Source organism: Tasmannia lanceolata, unplaced genomic scaffold (assembly GCF_043159265.1).
Source record: "Tasmannia lanceolata isolate RefF3 unplaced genomic scaffold, GAP_Taslan_0.1 ptg000013l, whole genome shotgun sequence".
Taxonomy (NCBI): Eukaryota; Viridiplantae; Streptophyta; class Magnoliopsida; order Canellales; family Winteraceae; genus Tasmannia; species Tasmannia lanceolata.
The window spans coordinates 49,144,214-49,163,289 of NW_027518690.1; the positions used below are offsets into that span (position 1 = coordinate 49,144,214).

General features: G+C 37.0%; 2 protein-coding genes across 3 annotated transcripts; one reads left to right on the forward strand and one right to left on the reverse strand.

Annotated features, from left to right (window-relative positions):
* The first annotated feature begins 969 nt into the window (after positions 1–969).
* Positions 970–7,651, forward strand: LOC143890435 (uncharacterized). Its single transcript, XM_077395116.1, has 4 exons — positions 970–1,348; positions 3,629–3,833; positions 6,810–6,903; positions 7,004–7,651. Exons 1-4 carry the CDS (start codon positions 1,044–1,046, stop codon positions 7,309–7,311), a joined length of 912 nt encoding a protein of 303 aa, XP_077251231.1. The 5' UTR covers positions 970–1,043; the 3' UTR covers positions 7,312–7,651.
* A 996-nt stretch (positions 7,652–8,647) lies between these two features.
* RGTB1 (RAB geranylgeranyl transferase beta subunit 1) lies at positions 8,648–19,076 on the reverse strand. 2 transcript variants are annotated; one of them, XM_077395118.1, is made up of 11 exons: positions 18,718–19,076; positions 16,604–16,666; positions 16,363–16,513; positions 14,501–14,617; positions 13,630–13,696; positions 13,383–13,531; positions 9,903–10,036; positions 9,725–9,823; positions 9,565–9,640; positions 9,289–9,386; positions 8,648–9,175 (listed from the first exon to the last, which is right to left on the reverse strand). In XM_077395118.1, the coding sequence occupies exons 2-10, from the start codon at positions 16,655–16,657 to the stop codon at positions 9,292–9,294; spliced, it is 942 nt and encodes a 313-aa protein (XP_077251233.1). In that variant the 5' UTR covers positions 16,658–16,666; positions 18,718–19,076; the 3' UTR covers positions 8,648–9,175; positions 9,289–9,291. The 2 variants fall into 2 exon arrangements, with proteins under 2 accessions (XP_077251233.1, XP_077251232.1); XM_077395117.1 differs by having other exon boundaries at positions 16,604–16,669.

A 19,076-nucleotide genomic window follows, 5' to 3' on the forward strand; every position in this document is an offset into this window, starting at 1 on the left:
TAAGGTAGTGTGTCCATATCAAAACCAAAGAGTAAAAAATAAAATGATTTTTTGCAATAAAATAACCTTTTCATTTAAACCCAAACCCAAACCACGGACCTCGGGCCACGGCCCGGCCCGGCGAGGCGAGGCGCGCGCGTGTGTTTTTTACATATGGGCTTGTGTTCTTCTAAAAGCCCAAGACCCAACAAATTCTAAAGCCCCTTGAAGGCTCAAGCCTTTCTCCAACTCTCCATCTTATATGGATGAGAAAAATTCTCCCAAGCTCTTATGTGGGACTATTTGTTTTGCCTTGGCTTAGAGAGCACAATGTTCACACACACATCAAGGTCTTGGGTTCAAGCCCCCATTCATACAATTGATTCTAGTTTTCAAAGAAAGAGGAGGAGAACTTTAATTTGAATCTTTCTTCCAAATTTTAAACACAAAACAAAAGCATCTTTGACTTTTCTATTTAAGTTATTTGAAATTCTCCAACAGGCATCATAAAATTTCTCGTGTTTGGCAACCCTGAATGTTTTTTTTTTCCGTAGTATTAACTATCAAGAGGTGGGAGAGAGGGGACAGGAGGCCGAGAGAGAGAGAGAGAGCATGGAAAATTTTCTCCATGCCCTTCATTTGTTTTACGCACATTTTAGGGAAAACAAATAGACTATCTAGGGAAAAAAGGGATTTGGTAGCGTCCATTGCCGAAGGCATTTCGCGGATGGCCTGCTGCATGTGAGAGCATCCACATCATTAATGGAGACAAAATCTGCGATGGACGCTAGCAAATCCCGGGAAAAAAATTACAGAAAACTAATTTCGTACGGAAACTTAAAACACAAGATAAAATTTTGCGTGATCATCCAACCAATACACACCACATCATTTCCACAGACACGTGGCGAGAATCCTATTAACCAATATTCGCATCCCTTCCCTCCATCTCTCTCTCTCTCTCTCTCTCTATATATATCCCTCTTCATCTTCTCTATTCAAATCCCTAAAAATCTCTTTTTTCTGATTTTCACACAGAGAGAGACATTGGAGGAGGAGGAGCCATGAGAAGTGCGGCCAAGGTTGCTACTTTCGGAGCTTACCGGAGCGTTCCAACGGCGGCGGAACAAGCGGCCACCGCCCTGAAAGCTTCGAGGATCGCCTCTTCTCCGGCGATCGACGAAACTAATTCTCTTATTTCTTCGCAGAATGGAAGGATCGATGGGGTACAAAGGCCGCCAATTGAGATCGACGATTGGGATTTGCTCTTTGATTCTATGGATCCAATGCCTAGGGTTGTTTTTGGGAAGGTTCCAACCCTCCAAGAGGCCAAAGAGGCCACTTCTGATCTCAAAGATGCTGTCGATCAGTAATTTTCTTTCAACCCTAATCCAATAAAGATATTTGTTGGCTTTTTTTTTTTTTTTGGTTGTTGTTGTTATTACACTAGATTTTGAACATAGTAGAGGCTTTTTCTAGGGTTTCTTTTTTATATACAGAAGGGCTTCTAATAGCTAAGATTCGTGTTGGTGGGATGAAATTTCATCACTTGTTAGAGAGTATTAGTTATTTGTTTTATTTGTATGTATCAGATAGGACACAAAACCCCCTAATATTTTTCTGAGTTGTGATGTTTGATTTTGTTTGGCTTGTTCATGCATTTTCCTTCTTCTTACAACTTCTATAATTGGACAAGTATGTAAAAAAGGAACAAAGATGAAATGATTCTTAGTTGCGTACTCGAATTTACAAATGACCCTTCGATTTGTTTTTTTTTTTTTGTGATTACTCATTGTTTGTCTTCTTCCTCTTCTATATTATTCTCATCAACAATTGCTAGCAAATGCTGACCAGTGAATACCTCATGAATTATTCCTTCATTTGCTTATTGAATCCCTTATGTGTAACACCGATATTTCCACAGTGAAAGTTCCCTGACATGTGTTCCATTAGTGTATATAAATGTAATTGTAACTAGATTATTAAAATATATTGTTTTAGTTCTTGGGTGACAGATTAGGCATGCAGGAGGATCTATCATATAGGCTTTCTTCCGTACATTGGCTACCTGTTCACATCTTGTTGGTATAAGAGTTGAGTCTGATAGTTGCAACTGATAGCAAATGGCAAGTAGCCTTCGTTATGGCTACTTGGGAAACTTTTTCGTCAAGGTTCACACCTTTTGCTCGAGTATAAACACTTGGAACAAGTGAAGCCTGACATCTCTTACCAGCTCATCTTGTTTCAAATTGACTTCACACCCTTCTTTATGTCCAAGTGTGGAGTGGATAAGTGTGAAAGCATCTAAATAGTAAGCACAACCTAAGATGAGTGCTCTCATAATATGACTTCCCCATAGGCTCTATTAGCACAACCGAGGCAATGCTGGGTACTCTATCCCTATAGAGATGGAACAATATAAATCTTGTGAATCCAAGATAGGGTAGGGTCATGGTGAGACGAGTCGCTTGCCAATTGATAGTTATCAAGTGGCAGTGCGAGGTCAGGCATACATTAGGGCCATTAGGCATCCCAACTGATTGAGAGATTTGAACCTTGTTTGTGCATGACCCTAAGAGGGGATTCTCTTTTGTGATAAAATGTTAACCACGATCTTCAAAAGAATTGGACCTTGGAAGTTGGTGCTTTTTTTTTTTATTAAGTTTGAGATTTAGTGATTATAGATGCATTCTTTCCCCATTTGTAAGTAGAAAATGATGCTCTACTGAAGTTTCCCTTGCCAACAAAAGGATTTTGAGGCTTTCGTTTTTATTGGGGGTTCATTTCTACTTGCTGTAAACTTTTGTGTATATTGTTCTTTCCATAGTAGCCAGAGGGGGGAAGTGTGTGAGAGAAGTGATGCAGGAAGTAAAAGCAGGAAGCAAGGGATTTAGAAAAGAGAAAATGCCGGGAGCAGAAAGCTATAAAGAAAGTAAAGAGAAAATGTGTTGGAAGCGTCATTGAAAGTCAACATGGAGCATGTAAGAAGCTTCATTGGAAGCGAACTATAAGATAGAAAGAGTAGGCCTCTAATAGGTTAGGGAGGAAGGGTTAAGATAGGTAAGTATTGCAAGTAGAAAAGAAGATTTCACTACCAATTAGAATTACAAGTTGTAGTAATTTATAGTTTCACATGTTTTATTCCTGTATATTTAATTAATGTTCAAGTTTTTGGAAAAAGATCCACGTAATTTCCATTTGAATGAGTTTTCAAGTTTTAAATGCACTCTTTTTTTAAATAATTCTTTTAGGAAGAAATAATCACTCAAATAGGAAGCTTACTTTTAATTAAGAGGGAATGCGTAGAAAGCATATGGGAAGCACACTTCCCCTAAATTTGGGAAGCAAAGAGAACTTAGCTTCCGAAGAGAGTTTCTAGGGAAGTGTTCTTCCCATCCAACTAAGTTTCCGGTAACTACGGTTCTGTCTAGAAATAAAGTTTTGTTACTTATTAGATAAATGAATTACACCATCTACTTTAGATTGTCTGTCCTAGACATTCTCTATTTTGTAATGTGAATAAATGGGTTCTTGTATGTGTGTGTGTGTGTGTGTGTGTGTATTATATCCTGTTGGTAGCAGGGATAAGAGAATGCCTTGGTAATTACTTTTCCTTATTGTGTTGGAGCCTTGTTCCCTTTTGTTTCAGGATATATTTCTCCCCTTCTCCTGCTACCAGCTGTGGGGGCGCTGTTACAGTTTCTCATGGGTCGAGCCTCTCTGTGCCTTTGAGCTTGAAAGATTCAATGACAAAACCTTGTGTTACTAGTGAAAGTACAGCGATCCTTCCCTCTGCGCCACCAAAACATGTGCTTAATGCATTTGCCTTGCTGAAAGAAAGTCCTGAAGTTGAGGTTCGCTTTTTTCCAAGGTCTCAAAATATGTTGTCTTAAATTAACTATCAAAATGGAAGGGATTTGCATGCATGCATTTACCTTTGTTCAAAAATATCTGTTAAAATTCTTAAGAAAGAGTGTTGCTTCAAATATTACCCATGTGCTGTTGTCTCTTTTTTTTCTTTTTCCATGTTAACTCTGTTCTCTTGTCAAGCTAATCACACTGTAAGGTCATAAACGACAGGTGTGTAATGTGCACAATATGATTTTAATTTTTTCCAAATGCGTAAGGGCTTGAAAGTGGTATGGTGTTCTTGATAGAAAGAAGCAAGACGGCCTATCAGCACGATGGTTTTGAAAATTAATAGAAAAAGAAAATATAGGGATCTCAGTGAACAAAATTACATGTAATAACTAGCCAATGGCATACCCCTGGCTTCTCTTCTATATAAAGTAGTCTAGTATAAGAATGACACAGTTAAGGTGGAAGCCACTTCAAATTCTAAAAAATTTGATGTTTCCAGCAATGAATAGATAAGGGAAGGATACAGTTTGCTCGGGATTTATTGCTGCCTCTTTCTTTACTTCAAATATAAGATTGCAATTTCCTCCTACTTGCAAAATATATCTACTTTTCAAAACCCAACAAAAAATTACTGTAAATTCAAATAAAAACCACCAAATTTCTGAAATTTCCTTGTATTTGGCTTAGAACCAATAGTTCATTATCTATCTTTTTTTTTGAAGGCCATAGGTTTGTATTGCATCAATTCACTGCCATGTGGAGAGAATTCCAATTTCAAAAAATTTGGTAATGCTATGTGATTGTCTTTTTAAGTTTTTCCTTCGTATTTTTATTTTTTTGCTCTGTAGTGACCATATCGGTCAGTGCAAAGGCTAATGAAAATTTTCTAAAGGATTCATTAGCTGACCCCAACTAGTTTGGGACAAAGGTTGAGTTGAGTTGAGTTGAGTTGAGTTGAGTTGAGTTGTACTGTCCATATTGGTCTCTTTCTTTTCTAATGAAATCTTTACCATTAAAAAAAAATTGCCTTTTTAAGTTTTTAATAGAGATACTGTGGGAAATCTTTCTAAAGGATTCATTTAGAAAGATTCATGAAATCTTTCTAAAGGATTCATTTAGCCGACCCCAACTAGTTTGGGAAAAACGGCTTTGTTGAGTTGAATTGAGTTGAGAATAGAGATACTGTGGGAACCTTTACATAGAATGAGGTATTTGGAGGTAGAGCTCCAAAACTTTCTTCACAAATCATCTATACATATACTTCAAAAATTAAACTCTTGATGTTGAATGCTACCTATAAAACTAATAACAAGACTCCTCCATCGATGTAGTCATCATCTCCTTACATGGATTCCTCAATATCTTCATTGTAAATTGGCTTGTCAAAGTTTATTGTAGATCCTCCTACTCATTGTAATAGTTTTTGAAATTGGACACTATATAGACCGTCGAAACATTTTCCTCCTTTTCTGGGTACTTCCCTTTTTAAGCGAGGACCTTGTATATTAGAGCCAGCTTGATGCCTTCATCATATAATGCAGTGGTTATTGGAGAGTCCCCGTGCTTGGATGTATGCTACCTTTCAGCTGCCACCCTATCTACTTAGCCATTTTCCTTTCCTTTGATTTTTCCTTCTATTACAGTATAAAAGATAAATAACGCCTTTCTCCAACAGCTTAAGCTTTTGGAGAAGTTGGTAAGTTAACATGGTATCAGAGCCAAAGGTGATGCAGGGAGCGTGGACGGCAACACAAGATGAAGATAAACACAAGCAACAACTAAAATAATCTCATGGGGGTTTGAAAACCCATGCCACGGTTTTGGAGGAAAACTCCAGTATAACACGTGAAAGGATGCATGATCCTTCACCCATGTGAAAGAGCCAATTCTCTCTTCACAAGTGATGTTCAAAAATAAACTTTATTCAATCTCTTTCTTCTTTCATTATGCCAATACATTATTTAGAGAGCCAAAACCCAAGAATAGCAACCCTAAATACTTGCCTAACAATTATTCTCCACCTTCTATCTAAAGCAACAAAAATAAAAGCAAGAAATATGACTAAGATAATCCTAAAATAGTTATCCCGTAATAGACACATACCTTGTCCTAAAACTGCTATAACATAGCCAAATCAAGTCCAAGTCGCGTAATCTTGGGCTTTTCAGATAGGTAATCAAAAAACATTTCTAAAAATACCAAAATCAAGCTAAATAGACACATTTTGACACCCCAAAAAAAATACTACAAATAAAATGACGAAAATAGGAAATAAAAAATAAAAGATTTGATCCACGCTGCACGTTCTGCATCAAAAGGTCTTAAGTTCAAACCTCCCGGATAACAAAAATCCACATGTGATGGTCGGCCCAAAGTGGGACCACATGTGCCAAGTGGCCACACGTGCGGGGGAGTGTTGAAGTATAAAAGATAAATAACGCCTTTCTCCAACAGCTTTAACTTTTGGAGAAGTGTGGGGGAGTGTTGAAGTATAAAAGATAAATAACGCCTTTCGCCAATAGCTTTAACTTTTGGAGAAGTTGGTAAGTTAACACCTTTTGTTACTTTACTACATATTTTTATCCCTTTTTTCAATGGTGCATCTTTTTATCCGTTTGGACCATTTTTATTTTTTTTACTTTTCCTCGCTATGGATTTGGGAGACTTCGTGCTTTCATATCTTGGTTTTATGATTCTGGCGAAGACTATATTTAATTTATGAGCTGGTCACAATCTGATGACAATGAAAAATGTTCCATATGCAAAATACTTGCTTCTTTTGAACATCGGATGTGTATCCTGGATGCCCGGAGTGCTGTGGTTCTTGTTCATGCCTTCATGGTACATTAATAAAAGGAAATTATCGTTCATAACTTAGCACGTTTATGAAATCATATGTATATGCAGGCATATTTTCATTTCCCTCGCATAATATTTCTCATATTTCAAGGTTTGGGTTTTTTCTGTAGAATGTGGTTGCTTCTATCGCCGCTGATAAAAACATTTGGGAAGCTGTGATGAAAAATGATACAGTTAGAGAGTTCTACCAATCACACCAGACCAGTAAGCAAACAACCATGCATTTAAACTGAAAATAATTCTTCTTTTGACCCGATTTTTCTAATTCCCTATTCATCTCACATTCCTTTGTTGCTGTCACCAGACTCTAATCCGGATATGAAGGTGGCCTTCGCAGGAAATAGTTTCTCAGAAACTGGGTCAGTTGAGGCTCCCTCAGAAACCTCAGAAAATGGGTTCACGGGCTTTGTGAAAGACATCAAGCTAAAAGTGGTAGATATGGTGAGCAATTTATCTGAGTTCTTCAATGATGTCTTTGGGAATTCAGCAGAGGAAAGGAGTTCAACAGGCACCAAGGAGAACACCACTGACTTTGTTGACAAAACCTTAGGCGCCTCTTTCATAGCATTGGCAATTGTAGCAATGATTGTGATTCTGTTCAAGAGGGCGTAGGTGCGTGATACATCGTAGTGGTTTGGGTTATGAATCTGCTGACATTACAAGTAAAAATAATTTTTTTTCCTGCAGACATAACTTTACTTGAACATTCAGATAGTTGCTGATAAGACGTCGAGCTTTTCATTTTTGTATATATTTTTAGTGCAATCTGGATGATCTTAAAATTTTATGCCTAGAGTTGAGCTTTCTTTCTTAACCGTTCTATAGGTTTCCTTTTTCAGTCTTGTTCAGTCATGTTGTAACTGGAAAATGCAATTCGTTTGATACTGTGCAACTTGCTTGCACCATACTAAGGTGCAGCCATCGTTTACTAATCTATTGTATTGGTTGGTCACTGTGGGGTAGACTGTGGATTGGTTGGACTCTAGTAATTGGGTTATCACACTAGTGAACTTATGACAACCTTTTTTATACTACAAGGGGGGGTAGCCCAGGGAAGAAAAGGGAGGTAATATATCATTTCCCTGCTATCTTAATCTTGGGGGTAATGTAGTATACATGTGTAGTCAAGACTCCTGTTTTGGTGGACTCGAGGGATCCCCTTGAGGTGACTTGCATGATTCTGGTCTTCATGCTACATGGACGCTCCAAGCCTCCAATTGTAGATTAATAGAAAAAAATCAGAGATTCAGCTTCTTGTATTGGTCTTTCAAAGTTGTATTATTCTAATTAAGAAGTTAATTGAAATAGAATACCAAACATGGCATTGGTTTATAAATAATCGTTCGTGATTCTCTCCAATTTTGTGGAAACCCATTTCGCGGCCGACTTTTGCAGGAGAGAGCAGCCACAATCAATGAAATAAATTAATAAGACAAAATCTGCTAAATAGTGAGCCTATGCGGCTGTTCACTTATGCCAAAGTTAGCCGCAAATGGCTTTCCTCGAAATTGCCTAGCAATTCCCTTATGGTTTTTATCCTTTATTCTTTTAATTTCAATATAATTTATAAGGGCAATACAATTCAGAACCGCAATCACCTCATAGTAAGACAAATCTCATTACTAACAATTCTGGGCTCTTACCTTTTGTTGAACCAATCCATCCATCTCACACCAATCTGATGTTCTCATATAGGGATTTGCAAGGCAATTTTGCGGAAAGCCAATTTGCAGCCAACTTTTGCACGAGGGAACAACTTTTACACAAGCTCACTTTTCAGCAGATTTTGTCTTGTTCGTTTAATTCATCTGAGGTGGCTGTTCTCTCATGCGAAAGTCACAAAAATGGCGTAATGCAAAATTGGCCAACGTTACAAATCCCTCTAATAGATAACCAGACGTAATTTTCAACATGAACCGTTTGTACACATGGATTTTATAATCCAGGATTGTAAAATCCAGGTTTTAGCTAGTAAAGTCCAGAATCTTACAATCCTTGTATCCAAACAGTCCCAAATGTTAATTGTTGCCAATAAGCAGTTCTTGACCATCCACATTCAACCACATTATATACATTTAATTGTATTTTAAAATTTCAGATAGGGGGTGGTAGGGCCTATCTGATGGACTGTTCAGATCAACCAAAGGTGGGTCCCACAATTTGATAGTATTCCTGCCTTATTCTATTGCAATGATGTTTGTTGAACTCTACAGATAAGACGACTATAATCCAAATTATTTATTTGTTGGTACCCGAGTAATAAGTGTGTCAATCTTTTGGTGCTTTGCTGTATCTCCGGTTAGACTGGTGAAAAGCATAGTACAAATCTAGCATCAACTTGCTTGGGTTGGTCCAGCTCTGCATTACTCTCCCTCACTAAACACCAGTCTTGCTCTAACCAATGCTGACATGAGGGATCAAGCCCACAAGCTCAATTGGATGGTGCTCTGTTAAATTACCAAAGGTAACGGTTTATCTGTCAAAATAAAAAGAGTTAAGGTAGGGGGCTTCAATCCAGAGTCAAATGGGTCATCTCATATTTTGACGAGGAAAATAAAAAACAGAAAACCTGCACTTAGGCAGACTTACCTTTCATCTGCCAAAGAAAATCCTATTTACAACATCGACGGGTAAAGCATAGGCTGGATCTATGGGTTTTAATCCTGGATATTCCAAAAGCGAAAGTCCTGCATATCACCAGATAAAAAGTAAGGAATATATAGACTTCTCCGAAGATTTCCACTGATATCAGAGGTAATGACATAAGCAATCAAATCTGGGCTATACTTGGATAAAATAATGATACAAGGACGAGGCCCAAGTATATGGCAATTGAAAAATAAAGAATGAAATCCGCGCTTATACCTGCAACCCCGAAATAGGTATGGAAAATGTCAACAGCATCATCAGGCCTATCAGAAATCCCTCCATTCTCCTTATCCTGCATTTAGAGAAATGAATGGCAGTGTCAATGCACTATAGGCAGCTTATGAGAAACTTTCAAATTCCATGAGTTAAAAACAACCTGACACTTTAGGATAAATGTTGCAAGCTTATTCTTGTCTATCCAATGCACTCTGTCTATCATAATCAAGCTAGAAAGAACCCACCAAGAGTAGCAGACCTGGAAGGATTACCGATGGCAATGTAAGAGAAGGGAGCTCAAGAACTCTGAGGAAAAGCTGAATTATAAAGAAACCCACATCAGGAAGCTTTTCAGGGCGCCCATTTAGACCTCCACCTTTATCTTGCCGCTCACATAACCACCACCCAAGAAGGTCCTTATCAACATGGTGCAGAGAGCCAGTTATAGCAAGGGCACCCACACAACAGAAGACTGCAGTTACAATGGTATCCGAATCACATTGCCATACTTGAAACATATTGCCTGCATGACAACCTTAATTTCCAGCCAGGCACATGCATGACAGATTCTAAAACAACCTCTTTAATTGAGAAATAACATGAGTCGAGAGTCGTGAAAGATATTAAGAATGTGTTTGTTTCACATAAGTTGGTGAGACAACTCTAAGGCCCTGTTCATTTGAGATTGTACCAACTGATTGTAAGCCCTACACCGAATATTGGACTCAAAATTATGTTTAATTTTGAGCCCAATAATCAGTTTAGGCTTACAATTGGTTGTCACAATCTGAAATGAACAGGGCCTAAGAAATCCCAAACAGAATTCTGCTCAATTGGAGATCAATTACGTCACTAGCCTATTGAGAGCCTTAATAGATCAGATCTGCGCACATACACATTACGTTAGGCTATTGAAAGTATTAGAAACCCTTACCTTACCCAGAAATCCTGCCAACTAGAAGAGTACACTAAGAACCTTATTCAACAGTCCGTAACAACCTGAAAATTCAGTTATAACGCCTACCTTTTTCAACAGTTTTCCACGCTGTTAAAAACCCTCGACCTGGAACCTTACCTAGACCAAAAAACCCTACAGACTATTATACCAGCAACAATCGACTTAACCTATACCTTACGACCACGTCCCTAACGTCTGCAAATCCAGCCTTCTTAAACTAATCAACCCAAATGCCCAGAAATTTCAGACCTATTCAGATTTGTACAGCTGTCATGAAACCAGGAACTAGACTCTTAATCCCTCATCAATTGTGATTCTCGTGCCTTCCCCAATCTACCCTACATCGATTGGTATCATAGCAATATCCAGTGTGTCTTCTCCTTCCGTCGTGCATCAATTTGGCATCAAAGCCTGGGTTCAAATGGCTACTCAAAGTAGCAGAATTTTTAAGGTAAGATCTGAGCATATGGATCATATTAGATACGCCACAAGAAGTATTATATTGCCATATTTTTATGGAAATAATGGTGAACAAGAATGATAGATGTTATAGAGGAATACTGTATGTCTGATGACTAGAGAATAAACATTGCCAGAATGATATTGGTTGGGCATGCCAAGAAGTGGTGGATGAAGTTAGAGAATCAAAGACGCACACCAATTACCATTTGGGAAGAGATGAAGAACCACTAAAGAAAAAATACTCGTCGAGGGCCTTTCAAATAGAGGAGATACAGTTGAGAAGTCACCCAAACCACCTGATTGGCTGCTTTTTCTTCTTCCTCCTTTTGTAGGTCTTCGTAGCACTAGGGAAGGGGCCTTAGGGCTTTGTAGGACCAGTTTAGTTGAATCAGGATTCTCATACACGTTTGGTACAGGTTGATCAGTTTGTTCAGTACTTTTGTGAAGTAATTTGTGTTGTAATTACACAAAGCAACAATGAGAAAGAAAGTGTAGATCTCACCCTAGAAATAGCCAAATCAAATTCCATTTTCAGTATTGGTTTTAAAATACAGTAGCTCAGCTCCAGAGCCATTCAAGTTGACTAGGGTGTGGGAGGCATTATATTTCAAAGTTCACCCCAGTGTTATTTTCTTTACATTAATTAATTAATACAGCCAAGTTCTTAAATTGATTTGTTGGGGCTTCTAGATTCAGACTTCCTAGACACTACAAGTTTGATGCTAGACATGGTAACTGTACAACATTACTAACTTGCAGTCCCAGACACTACAAGTTTGATGCTAGACATGATAACTGTACAACATTAGTAACTTGCCGTCCGAAACAATGTTCAAAACCCAGTCTTGGACTCGGACCTACACAGTTGAATTCAAAAGTTAGAGTTTTCACTGACTCGGTTTGAATTCTCTTGTTTTTTATTGACTCGATACGGTCGACATGGCCGTTTCAATGATTGACTAGGCAAGTTTTTAAACATTGTCAAATGTGTGGATGTGGGTGCAAATTTCAAAGGCTTAGGCCACATTTCACCAACGATATGTACTTCGTAACACAGATAGAGTAGAAGATGGCAATTATATCCAAGGTTTTGGGTTTCGGTTTCAGTATGTGTTTTAGTCATGACAGAAATAGAAACATGTCAATTTCGGTGGAAATCTTGTATAATCATGGATACATATGCAAATGATGGACATTAAGATGAAATTTCAGGAAGCAATAGAAAAGGCACAAATATAAATTCAAAAACCATTAAATAAGCAAAAAGAAAAAAGAAACCTTCCCATAATAGTTTAACAACAATCCAATATTTACAAAAGATGTCTGATAATTCAGTAAATACCTCATTTTACATGTAAATCATATAAATATTTATACATAGTACATACAACATATTTCAAATATGTTTTTCCAAATAAAATTATGGAACACATGTTGGTACAGTCTAGCAGACTAGCACTAATAGATTTACAATTCTGGTTTCGGTATATGTTTTGGTTTCGGTATATGTTTCGGTTTCTGTTTGTGTTTCGGTGGGGATGGGAATGAAACATTTCAATCGTTTTGTGTCAGTTGTGGCAGAACTTTCAGACCATGACTTCTTCTTTTTTGAAACATGGTAGCCAATTTTATTAAGAAAGAGGACCGAGATGGTCAAAATACAACCAAAAGAAAGAGAATACAGCAATGTAACATAAAGAACAACAATATAGTCACGGTGGAAGTGAATCGAAAAGAGCTAGAGATTCCTTGGAAACACCATTTCTAGCTAACTTATCAGCCACCTGACGAAATTCAACCTCCAAGGACCCCATCCAATCAAATATTTCATCAAACAATCTATCAAATCTCCAAGGGGGCTTATGAGGTCCTTTTAGCCAACGGATAACATTAGATGAGCCTCCTTCTACCATTACTTTTACAATGTGATTTCTCATGACAAGCTCGGGCTTGTGCGGTATAATAAAAATATTGATGGAATTTCAAGAAACGTGTTATTTAGGGAGAAGAAAAAAAATGAGAACCCTAAAATTCCTTTAGTGATATTAATTGTAAGTAAACAAGTATTAGTAGTCCCTCCAGTAGAAAGAAGTGAGAGTAGCTCTGCATCAACAAGGAAGGTATCTGCTCCGAAGATGCAAGTCTTAACGGAGCTAAAGAAATTAATAAGATGTCATCTGAAAATAAGGAAACGGTTTGACCTGTTAGAAATCATAGATTCACAATTCCAAAACAGCTAAAAGACGGAAAAAATATTTGAAACAAAAGGTATCCTAGAAGTAGAATGATTAGACCGCAATGGCTAAAACACAACTAGATCTAAATGAAAATATCAATATAAACCAATGCCCGTGATACAAAATATGCTATGCTCATGGAGTCCACAGAAAGGACGTACTTTGCCCTGCATGGGACTCCCCTCCAGGTGTGCATCCAAACCCACCATCCAAATTTTTGCAGCTCACAATATAGTTCACAGCCTTCTCCACATCAATCTTATCCAAACAATGTAATAGAGAGAGACAGCAGATTGCACAATAAGAAAATCTATAGACAAAACAAGCTGATTAGAACATTTCGACAATTGTAAATAATGTAAATAATACCCTGGCGGAAATGCAAAGAGAACTGCAAAGATAAACTACCGAGTATCAATTTCACCCCACATATCACCCGAAAAAGATCCATCTTCATTCTGCAACCCGGCAATATCTAACTTTACAATCAAGTGAAACAAGAAATGAATGGATATATAACGTTTTCAGTCAATGACTCAAATAACTCAAAATGTTCAAGTAAATCATTATGGAGATTAACTGCCAGAAATCATATTAGAGAATTCCCGACAGAAACAAATGGGCAAGTGTTTCATTGATAAGAATGTTAGGACAGAGTCTAACATAAAGTTCTGATGCACAGATTACAAACAAAAATCCACCCAAATGGATTTGAGCACTGGTATGTACTGACAGGCTTGAGATGTTCCGGAAAAGCAACACAAAACACAGAAAAGACTCCTTGTGGAAAATTATTAACTGAACATGGAATATATACATCTGTTAAAGTCGAAAGGAAGTAATTGGACACTGGAGATGGGCATTTCAAGAAAAAGAAAAAATGTGCAAGCACAAACATGAAACAAATACGGTATCACGCAAGAATATAAATAAGTTGATTAATGTAAACTTTGAAACCTTCATGCAAAAGACCCAATATGAGACAGAATGTATTTTAAATTTTATTATTATTATTTCATTCCGTCAGTTTTACTCCACAAGAGAGTTCCTAACATATTGCATCATTAACGCCACTGTAAATCTCAAGTTGCAGTGATCCCCAAATAATATAATCTGCTTGCAATTTTCAAGGGAATTTACAAATAGCAAACAGGTGAAGGCAGGAGCCAAGAAAATTTTTAAAAAAAATCGTTCAAAAAACTTTTCCAATAAAACAGGTGAAGGCAGGAGGCAAGAAAATTAAAAAATCTCTAAGTACAATCCCCAAACTCAAGGATACAGTTTGACAGCTTCGCGACGTCAAGAACATCAAGCTTGTCAAGAAGAGCTAAAATCTGCACAGCACTAAGAGTATATAGAATGTGTGGATCATGTCCAATATTACCGGCAAAACCTCCTGCGTAACAAAAGATACTACATTAAATTTTTTTCAAAATATACACTTTTTGTTATCTTCTAACTTAAACCGATGGTGAAGTACAGGTATTAGACTTCACAACGTTGAAATTTTTTATTATAATTACATACAAGCATTAGACTTCACAATGTTGAAACCAAGGTTGAGATACAAGTATTAGACTTCACAAAAGATACCGCATATAATTTTTTTTCAACTTCCACAATGTTGGAAGTTGAAAACTGTTAATTTTAATGCATTTGCGGCAAGAAAGTAATAAGACTGTAACTCTTTAAGTTCTACCGCATAAATAGGAACGGTGATACAAACTTGAAAGTTGACTAGTTCTATATTTTGGAACAATTTCAATAAGATCAAATCAGGTCTTATAAACATAATACCAAATATAGTTAGTGTTGCAAGTATATCTCGAGGACAAACTGCAAGTTTATAAAGATCAATGTGATGATGGTATCCCGTGACTGGACGTGGTGAGCATATATGGATATACTATGTTGTGTCCACAAATATCAAAAAATAACGGGTCAGGAGAAACTACATCCAACTCATAGATATAGGCGGATAGTTTCAATTGTACTTGCGGCGTCAACCACTGAGCGCTGAGAAAACCAATTGGAAGCAACCCCTGTGCTGACATGTCATCAATACTCTTCTGAACGTAGATTTGTATCTTTGTCAATTAACTAGCAGCCATAGAGAAGGTCATGAGTTCACTTAAAATACCCATCAATTTGTAGGGAATGTCGAGCCAGAAAAAGAGTCACAAAATAGAAAAATAAAAAGGCACAATATTCAATACAATGAGCATTCAAAAAAAAATATTCAATGCAATGAGAACCTACTAACATAACATAAAAGTTTGTATACATAACAATGTCTACGAGAGAGAGAGAGAGAGAGAGTGTCCTATGTTAATATAGTAAGTCTTCTTTTTTCAATTAGCCTTTTGCAATGACCATTATCCTAAAGTTTATCACCAATCAATAGAAAAAAATTTCATCCTAGGAGTGGAACAAACAGTTGGCTTGACAAAAAGCACAAAGCCTAAAGCCCATAATAAAAAAACCACAAAGCCTAAAAATGTTTTCTTTTATCAAAAAGATTATGAGTTGGTTTAAACATAAAATAATTAAATTATGCTAATATAGAAGTGGAAAAGAGGTATAATGGATGAACTCTAAAGCATATAATATCTCCAATGAAATATTTGCAGTTCTTCTTTCTTTATTTCTTCTTCTCTGTAGTGTTTCTGCAATGGTTAATAGAATTCATGAAATATGGATAATAAGATTGGTGCAGCATAATTTTTCATAGAAATATCCAATGGGTTTTGGCATAATTTTTCTCATCGTAAGAGAGTGCAAAAGCAAAAAGTGTGCTGAGAGAGAGAGAGAGAGAGAGAGAGAGAGAGAACAGAAATTAGAAAGTATACTGCCAGAGATCTGAAAAAGGAATTCAGGCCAAAATCTATTTAAGGCTTTCTTTATGGAAAATGGAGGGTCCTTGAAGATACAAAAAAACTGAAGAAGATAAAAACAAGTTCAAAGAAATTATAACCAACTCAATCCAGGAGCTTATTTAAACAATGAGCAGTTCATTATCTTCACCTAGATCATCAGTCCATACACAGCTAGTTAACACCCCTCATGAGATGGAATTGAATTCAGGTGGTGTAGAATAGGTCACTGGAATTGAATTCATATAGCGTAGAATAGGTCACTAACCACAATCATGTTGACATTTCATCACCCATGAAACAACTTCATCTTGATCAACACTTCCAAGCTTTTGCAGAAGATCCAAAGTAGTCAATCCCCAATACGCACCATTCAACCTTAGATGCTCCATGACCAAGGATTCAATATCATCTTTCTTCTGATGAAAAAGTACATAAATAAATTCATGAAATTGATCATATTTTGCCACTCCCAACCTTAAAAAGCATGGCATATAAACATTACAAACCTTTTCAACGGATAAAATGTATTTGACATGCTTCTCAGCTTCTAGCTCCTCCATTCCAGAAGCCTGCTGAAAGAAAAGCTCAACATATCAAACGCTAATGAAATATCATTGATAAATAAGATCCTAAGCAACCCAGATAATGGCTATTTGTTAAAAAAGCTTCCTGACCTGAAAGTTCCAAAGGCAATGGTCATCCCTCAAACCCTCATGGAGAATGAGATGGAGTTACAATCTGGAATTTTCTGGTTTAATCCGAGAAACCCATATTCTGATTTAACAAATTTAATAATCTAATTTTACATTTAAGAAATTTGGAAACACACTAATCCTCATAAAGATCCACATAGGTGGTGGGCAATATGTTATCCTCGTGGGATGATACTATAAACAAGGAGATGGCAAAACCAAATCCCTTTAAAAAATGTCCATATTGACTTGAATTTCTAAACCAAACTCAAAAGAACTAGGTTCATGCGAACATCTAACAGGTAACATGCTCCTCAACAGTCTCACTGATTTGAGGGTACCGCAAGTTATAGGCCTTTTAACTGATCATGCTATTTTTCCAATGGATTCAGTCATCAGTAACCTCTCATTAGTAGTTTCAACTTTCATGCAACGTCATAATCTATGGCTTTAGTCATCAGTAAGTTTCTTAGAACTGCCCATCAAACAAACAACAACAACAATAAATAATCTATGACTTTAGCATGCTCCTCAACTGCGTCCCTCAACTGTTCCCGTGACACTAGGGACTTCCTGATATTTACACTAAATTAAGTTTTGATATTTTGATAATGGGAAGACGCTTGTCTGATTGGCTGCTGAGAGCTTTCCAGGAATTGTAATAACCTTTGACAGCTGGTTAAAAAACATAAAACAAGATGAGCTCGTCCCATTATAAAAAATAGTAGTGCGAATATCATAGATCCATGTCCTGAAAGTTATTTAAACGGGAGTGTTCATAACATAAAACCTTTTCGTCTTGTCTTTCCCCTCCCTTACTCTTGTCCCATTATAAATTTTTTCGCTCAAGGAGGGTTTCTCTCGCTCGCGCTTTCAGACATTTCTCTCTTCGTTTCTCAAATTTTCTATTTTCCTGCCATCAAATCCCTCTCCGTACTTTCGTTTTATGCAATATTGGTGCTTGAACCCTTCATACGCGGTTTAATTAAACCTTCACTTTCATTTTCTCTCCCATTTTGTGGCGCTGATGATCTAAGAACTGGAGAAGTAGAACACCATTTTGATTTCTTTTTCTCTTTTATGGCTTTTTATGGTTCTTGTAGACTGAGATTATTATTCTATCTTAATAGAGCGAACAGTTAAAGATGCAATTTCTAAATACATTTAAATTTTCCATAACGTCAATGAGAGATAAATTTAAATCGCCATGCCCGATTTCTGTTGAATCAGACAATAATCTATGTTAACTTCTGGAAATAAAATTCTCCAGAGCATTCATCACTATTTTTGGGAATGTAGTTCCTTGAGTGGCGACATGGGTTTCGTCTAGCTGAATCTAAATTTTGATGATTGGTGACAGTTCATCTTTGAAGTTATTGTATCCTACTTAAAGCATTTTCAAAATATATTTTCCAGCTTCATACAATGAACAACGAAGTACTAGTGATTTTTCTTGTAGGAACAAGTGGAATTTCATGGAGAATTAACTGTCATACTAATACAAGATGGTTAAATTCACAAGGGTTTTAGAGATCCATATAGGAGGGAATTATTATTAGCATTGTCAGGATGTTTGAACTATCAAAGTTATGCATCAAAATATGATGAATGTAAGCATTTGAAATCACAGAAGGGAGATTAAATAAGTTATGGAAAGTTAGAAGCAAAAGACTGTCATACAATTATCCTATGAATTCGTGCTTATAATCCTTAAAAAATTCCAGCTGATGAGGCCATAGGACTTCCCAAGGGCAAAACTCAGTTGGTATAGATTAAAGAGGTTATGCGTGATGATTGTTTAATCTATACCAACTGAGTTTTGCCCTTGGAAAGTCCTATGGCCTCATCAGCTGGAATTTTTTAAGGATTATAAGCACGAATGCATAGGATAACAAAGAATTTTCTTATTTTCATCTACAAGCCTTTACCAAGAATAACAAAGAAAACCCCTTCTTCTTCTTTCACTCTCACAAAACCCTAGCAGCTATCTCTTGCAAACCCCCCTCAAAATCTTAGAAATGAGAGAGAGAGAGAGAAGAATGAAAGGTTTGATGGTGAGGTGGTGTTAATGGCGAAATGGAAGAGGATTTGATGGTGGTGGTAATGGTATTGAGAAGATGAAAAATGGGTTCAAGAGTGAGGTTGGATTTAATGGAGCTTGCCGGCTTCCGGCGAATGTCACCGCAAAAGATGAAGTGGGTTTGGATGATGAGGTGCTGGGGACAGTGGCTCCTTCCCTTCTCTCTCTGCAGCTCCAAGAAAACCCTAAAATGGAGAGCCCCTTACC

What these genes read in the sequence shown, in the direction of transcription:
- RGTB1 (XM_077395118.1), bottom strand. Translation starts at nt 16,657, where the DNA reads ATGGAGGAGCTAGAAGCTGAGAAGCATGTCAAATACATTTTATCCGTT. An exon ending in CGTCGCGAAGCTGTCAAACT is followed by an intron (nt 13,697 to 14,500) that starts GTATCCTTGAGT and finishes TTGTAAAGTTAG; the next exon opens with ATATTGCCGGGTTGCAGAAT. An exon ending in TACCTATTTCGGGGTTGCAG is followed by an intron (nt 9,387 to 9,564) that starts GTATAAGCGCGG and finishes GGTGATATGCAG; the next exon opens with GACTTTCGCTTTTGGAATAT.
- LOC143890435 (XM_077395116.1), top strand. Translation starts at nt 1,044, where the DNA reads ATGAGAAGTGCGGCCAAGGTTGCTACTTTCGGAGCTTACCGGAGCGTT. An exon ending in AAGAAAGTCCTGAAGTTGAG is followed by an intron (nt 3,834 to 6,809) that starts GTTCGCTTTTTT and finishes TTTTTTCTGTAG; the next exon opens with AATGTGGTTGCTTCTATCGC. An exon ending in CTACCAATCACACCAGACCA is followed by an intron (nt 6,904 to 7,003) that starts GTAAGCAAACAA and finishes TGCTGTCACCAG; the next exon opens with ACTCTAATCCGGATATGAAG.